The sequence below is a fragment of the Somniosus microcephalus genome, chromosome 4 (assembly GCF_052327205.1).
Source record: "Somniosus microcephalus isolate GS21.2 chromosome 4, FLI_Smic_1.0, whole genome shotgun sequence".
Lineage (NCBI taxonomy): Eukaryota > Metazoa > Chordata > Chondrichthyes > Squaliformes > Somniosidae > Somniosus > Somniosus microcephalus.
In genome coordinates, this window is record NC_140990.1 from 84,205,263 (window position 1) to 84,211,979 (window position 6,717).

At 46.9% G+C, this 6,717-nt stretch overlaps 1 protein-coding gene across 2 annotated transcripts; it reads left to right on the plus strand.

Annotated features, from left to right (window-relative positions):
- Positions 1–584: 584 nt before the first annotated feature.
- On the plus strand, positions 585–6,411 carry LOC147119395 (uncharacterized). 2 transcript variants are annotated; one of them, XM_085985005.1, is made up of 2 exons: positions 585–665; positions 5,289–6,411. In XM_085985005.1, exon 2 carries the CDS (start codon positions 5,553–5,555, stop codon positions 6,279–6,281), a length of 729 nt encoding a protein of 242 aa, XP_085841131.1. In that variant the 5' UTR covers positions 585–665; positions 5,289–5,552; the 3' UTR covers positions 6,282–6,411. The 2 variants fall into 2 exon arrangements, with proteins under 2 accessions (XP_085841131.1, XP_085841130.1); XM_085985004.1 differs by having other exon boundaries at positions 620–1,261.
- Positions 6,412–6,717: the final 306 nt, after the last annotated feature.

The window sequence follows — 6,717 nt, forward strand, 5'->3', positions numbered from 1 at the left end:
ATTGTGATGTCAACGGGGGTGCAGAGGTCAACGGCCAGGTTATTTTTTAATATGTAACTCGCCAAGGCTTCTTTGGCAGCACCTCCCAAACCCGCGACCTCTCCCACCTAGAAGGATAAGGGCAGCAGGAGCATGGGAACACCATCCCCTCCAATTCACACAGCATCCTGACTTGGAAGTATATCGCTGTTCTTTCATCGTCGCTGGGTCAAAATCCTGGAACTCCCTCCCGAACAGCACTGTGGGAGTACCTTCACCACACGGACTGCAGTGGTTCAAGAAGACGGCTCACCACCACCTTCTCAAGGGCAACGAGGGATGGGCAATAAATGCTGGCCTTGCCAGTGACTCCCACATCCCATGAAATAATTTTAAAAATATTTTCCTCGCCTCACTTCCTGGTCCAAATGCGCCTCTTCCGTTCCTCAACCGCTCCATTCACCCAAGACCCATAGTATTATTTAGAGGACAGGCCGCTGATACGCGTAAAAAAAATCAATTATCAGGAATTTCTTCACATCCTCAATGGCGGCAGTGGGTACCCAGAATGCCGCGCGGTTGGGAATACGCCCTATCCGAGTGACGGGGGCCCGGTGCGCAAGCGCACTAGAGCCGGGTCCCTGGGCCGCCTGGAGGAAGATGGTGGTCAGGACAGAGCGGGAGCGGTAGGAGAATAAACCACAAGGCCGGCTTTATAATAAAGGGGCTGCGGCCTTAGAGCCGAGTAACAGCCCCCGGGGCCGGGCTTTTTCCAGCTGCGTGGCGGCGGCTGTGAGGCTTTCTCCTGGGGACAGAAGGAGGAATTGGAGCCGCGGCTGGGCTGGGAAGCTTCACAGACACCCGGTGTAGGCCTCAGGCCCCGAATAAGAGCCCACAGGCCCGTGTTTGCCCCGCGGTGACAGGCCCGACCGCCCGGGTCAGCGGGGTCACTGGCCACCATCTTGGGCAAGGCGGGGTCACTGGCCGCCATCTTGGGCAGGGCCGGATTTTTATTTGTTTCTGGGATGTGGGCGTCGCTGGCAAGGCCAGCATTTATTGTCCATCACTAGTTGCCGTGGAGAAGGTGGTGGTGAGCCGCCTTCTTGAACCTCTGCAGTCCGTGTGGTGAAGGTCGTCGCGGTTTGTTACAACTGAGTGACTCGCTGGGCCATTTCAGAGGGCAGTTAAGAGTCAACCACATTGCTGTGGGTCTGGAGTCACCAATAGGCCAGACCGGGTAAGGACGGCAGATTTCCTTCCCCAAAGCACATTAGTGAACCAGGTGGGTTTTTACGACAATCCGATAGTTTCATGGTCACCATTACTGATATTAGCTATTTTTTCCAGATTTATTGAATTAACAGAATTTAAATTCCCCAGCTGCCGTGGTGGGATTTGCACTCACGTTTCTGGATCATTAGTCCAGGCCTCCGGATTACTAGTCCAGTGACATTACCACTCTGCCACCGTCCCCATACGCGCATGAGTGGCCATCTTGGTACAGGAACAGAGAGTGGGTGGGGCTTCAGGGTCCCAGTGACCAGGAGAGACAATGATTGACTCATTGATTTTATTCTCACTCTGCACACAGCGGGTGTAGAACTGATTCCAAATTCAGTTGGTGGGTGAGAGAGTTGGATCTCAAACCAGCGTACTAAGCTTAACTAAAGGAGACTACGAAGGTATGAGAGCAGAGTTGACTAAAGTGGACTGGGAAAATAGATTAAGGTGTAAGACGGTACATGAGCAGTGGTCTACATTCAAGGAGATATTTCACAACTTTCAAGAAAAATTTATCCCACTGAGGAAAAAGGGGCATAAAAGAAAAGATAGCCATCCGTGGCTAAGTTAAGTAATAAAGGATAGTATCCAACTGAAAACAAGGGCATATAAAGTAGCCAAATCTAGTGGGAGGATAGAAGATTGGGAAGCATTTAAAAGCCAGCAAAGAATAACTAAAAGATTAATTAAGAAAGGGAAGGTAGATTATGAAAGTAAACTAGCAAAAAATATAAAAACAGATAGCAAGAGTTTCTACAGTTATATAAAAAGAAAAAGAGTGGCTAAAGTGAATGTTGGTCCCTTAGAGGACGAGACCGGGAAATTAGTAGTGGGGAACATGGAGATGGCAAAAACGCTGAACAAATATTTTGTATCAGTCTTTACAGTAGAGGACACTAAAAATATCCCAACACTGGTCAAACAGGGGGCTATAGGAGGGGAGGAGCTAAACACGATTAAAATCACTAAGGAGATGGTACTCGGTAAGATAATGGGACTTAAGGCGGATAAATCCCCTGGACCTGATGGCTTACATCCTAGGGTCTTGAGAGAAGTGGCGGTAGGGATTGCGGATGCATTGGTGGTAATTTTCCAAAACTCCCTGGATTCAGGAAAGGTCCCAGCAGATTGGAAAACTGCTAATGTAACGCCCTTATTTAAAAAGGGAAGTAGACAAAAGGCTGCAAACTATAGACCAGTTGGCCTAACATCTGTGGTTGGTAAAATGTTGGAGTCCATTATTAAGGAAGCAGTAACAGGACATTTGGATAAGCATAATTTAATCGGACAGAGTCAGCATAGTTTTATGAAGGGGAAGTCCTGTTTGACAAATTTGCTCGAATTCTTTGAGGATGTAACAAACAGGGTTGATAAAGGGGAACCAGTGGATGTGGTGTATTTGGACTTCCAAAAGGCATTCGACAAGGTGCCACATAAAAGATTACTGCACAAGATAAAAAATCATGGGATTGGGGGTAATATACTGGCATGGGTGGAAGATTGGCTATCTAACACAAAACAGAGAGTTGGGATAAATGGTTCATTCTCGGGTTGGCAATCAGTAACTAGTGGTGTTCCGCAGGGGTCAGTGCTGGGACCCCAACTCTTTACAATCTATATTAACGATTTGGAGGAGGGGACCGAGTGCAACATATCCAAGTTTGCCGACGATACAAAGATGGGAGGGAAAGCAGTGAGTGAGGAGGACATAAAAAACCTACAAAAGGACATAGACAGGCTAAGTGAGTGGGCAGAGATTTGGCAGATGAAATATAATGTTGGAAAGTGTGAGGTTATGCACTTGGGCAGAAAAAATCAAAGAGCAAGTTATTATCTAAGTGGAGAGAAACTGCAAAGTGCTACAGTACAAAGGGATCTGGGGGTCCTGGTGCATGAAACACAGAAGGTTGGTATGCAGGTACAGCAGGTGATCAGGAAGGCCAATGGAATGTTGGCTTTTATTGCAAGGGAGATGGAGTATAAAAGCAGGGAAGTCTTGCTTCGGTTATACAGGGTACTGGTGAGGCCACACCTGGAATATTGTGTACAGTTTTGGTTTCCATATTTAAGAAAAGATATACTTGCTCTCGAGGCAGTTCAGAGAAGGTTCACTCGGTTGATTCCGGAGATGAGGGGGTTGACTTATGAGGAAAGGTTGAGTCGGTTGGGACTCTACTCATTGGAGTTCAGAAGAATGAGAGACGATCTTATCGAAACATATAAGATTGTGAGGGGGCTTGATCGGGAGGATGCGGTGAGGATGTTTCCACTGATGGGTGAGATTAGAACTAGCGGGCATGATCTTAGAATAAGGGGCTGCCCTTTCAAAACTGAGATGAGGAGAAACTTCTTCACTCAGAGGGTAGTAAATCTATGGAATTTGCTACCCCAGAGAGCTGTGGAAGCTGCGACATTAAATAAATTTAAAACGGAGATAGACAGTTTCCTAGCTGATAAGGGAATTAGGGGTTACGGGGAGAGGGCAGGGAAGTGGACGTGAGTCTAGGTTCGGATCAGCCATGATCCTATTGAATGGCGGAGCAGGCCCGAGGGGCCGTATGGCGTACTCCTGCTCCTACTTCTTATGAACCCAACCAGAGTAGAGGGAGGGGGAAAACTGGGAGTGGAGGAAAGAAATGTTGGAGATGGTGCGATGGGTTTGGACTTCAGGGAGGAGGGAGAGTGTGTGGGACCGGGATTTACAACTTTGGGGTTAAAATGTGTTATTTTGGTCATATTTCTAGATTTGCCATCTTCTGCCCACAGGTCAATCACAGGGCACTGACCGACACCTTCGCTTGTCAGAATAGGGCAGGTGGAACCGAGCCAGAGGCAGCTCTGGGACTTCATCCTCTGAGCATTGGGTTGGGAAACAAGAATTCCATTGTTTATTGGGCCCTGGCGAGCACTGCCCTCCCTCCCACAATTTTAATATTTTGATGCATCTGTCTATTTATATACTAGGAATCTTTTAATTGCTTTCACAGCAAAATGCATTTATTATTAAACCTTCACAGAAGACAACTGTGGTAACAATTGAATAAAACTCAGAGAGTTGTCGGGATCTGGAACGCTCTATCTGGAAAGGTCATGAGCTGATTCCATCAATGAGTTTAAAAGGGAGTTGGGCGGGTACTTGAGGATGAGGATCTTACAGGATTACGGACAACAAGCAGGGATGTGGGACTAAGCATGAGTGCTCATTCTAAGAGCCAGCACAGGCACGATGGGCCAAATGGCCTCCTTTGTGCTGTACTTTTCCATGATTCTATGAAAACTAACAGAAGCAAACAAAGAAATGATCTTCCTTGGTTATTGATCATTTCACTAAATTTCAACAGAGAACTCTATACACCAACAACAATTTACATTTATATAGAGCCTTTAAAACATCTCAAGGCAGTTTACCGTAGCGCAGTCAGACAATAATCGACACACATACGTTGTTTGTGGTCCAGTGCACTGACACAAAGTTCCTTCACAACGGTAACAATTTTATTGTGGTTGCTGTGAAGGCTGCGCTCACTCTGCTCGTGCACCTGGTCTCCAAAGGAGACAAAACAGGACTAATGCTGCCGAGCTCAGCTCTTTTTGATCAGAAAATATCAACTGTTTCGCCTCGCCAGGAAATGTACAAAAGAGGCAGCAGTGCTCATTGGCTGCCCAGGAAAGTCCTATTTAGATTAAACTCCTTCACCCAGAGAGTGCTGAGAATGTGGAACTTGCTGCCACAGGGAGTAGTTGAGGCGAAGAGCATGGGTGTATTTAAGGGGAACCTGGATAAACACATGGGAGAAAGGAATAGAAGGAGATGCTGATAGGGTGAGATGAAGAGAGATGGGAGGAGGCTCGTGTGAAGCATAAACACCGCATGGACCAGTTGGGCCGATTGGCCTGTTTCTGTGTTCTACAATCTGGGTAATTCTATGTAATAAGAGAGGAAAGAATGTTCCATAGAAACTAGAATGATCTGTTCTGCATTTTTATCCTGAATTTACAGTGATGTCTTTTGTAAACTGCTTTTACAGGGAATAACATCGGCCTTTGAATGTGGAAGGAGAAATGTTTGTCTGTTCTGTCTGTGGGAAAAGATTTCAAACATCAGTGTGACTGGAAAAGCACCGAGACACACAGTGTTCCAGTGCACTGACTGTGGAAAGAGCTTTAACCAGTTACACAGCCTGAAAAAACATCGCACCGTTCACAGTGGGGAGAAACTGTACACGTGTTCTGTGTGTGGACGAGGCTTCAACTGATCATCCAACCTGGAGAGACACAAGGACACCCGCACCATGGAGAAACCCTGGAAATGTGGGGACTGTGGGAAGGGATTCAGTTACCCATCCCAGCTGGAAACTCATCAACGCAGTCACACTGGGGAGAGGCCATTCACCTGCTCCGTGTGTGGGAAGGGATTCATTCACTCATCTGCCCTCCGATCACACCAGCGAGTTCACAGTGATGAGAGACCTTTTAAATGCACTGATTGTGGAAACTGCTTTAAAAGTTCTGAGGGACTAATTCAACATCAGCGAGTTCACACTGATGAGAGACCGTTCAGTTGCTCTCACTGTGGGAAGAGGTTCAGGCATTCATGCAACCTCATTGTACACCAGCGAGTTCACACAGGGGAGAGGCCATTCACCTGCTCCGTGTGTGGGAAGGGATTCATTTCTTCTTCCCAACATCTGAGACATCAGCGAGTTCACACTGGGGAGAGGCCGTTCACCTGCTCCGTGTGTGGGAAGGAATTCACTCGGTCATCCCACCTTACTGTACACAAGCGAGTTCACACTGGGGAGAGGCCATTCACATGCTCCGTGTGTGGGAAGGGATTCATTAAATTATTTCACCATCTGAGGCACCAGCAAGTTCACACTGGGGAGAGGCCGTTCACCTGCTCCGTGTGTGGGAAGGGATTCACTCAGTCATCCAACCTGCTGACACACCAGCGAGTTCATGATCGACTGCAGGGTTTGGATTCTGCTGTTATTGCTGCTGTTAATCACATCCAGGACTGAACCATGTTCATTCTGGCAGTTCAGGTTTGTTTCTGCTGATGTTAAACTCCAGCCCAGATATAGAGGTTATTAATATTTTGATATATCAAATACATTAGCTTTGTTTCAAACACTCAGTGTGTTGAGTCTTTGATTTCTCCAAGATAAGAGGAGACTAATTGATATACTGTTACGGACTGCTCCATTTTTGGGCCTTTTCTACTTTCTAACTCTAGATTATTTCAGTTCTCAAACCTTTGGTTACTCTCATGGACAAGTCCCAGCTCCCCATACATTCCAGAGTGCCTCTCCTAGCCTTGGTATCCAGGGAAGGTATCGGTAACACGCCCGGGATCACTAAACACAAACCCAGTCTGTTAATCACTTTCAGCTACTGGACTTAGTGTGTGCCCCACAGCATCTCTCTCACCTTCGATGTGTGAATAGAGCATCACAC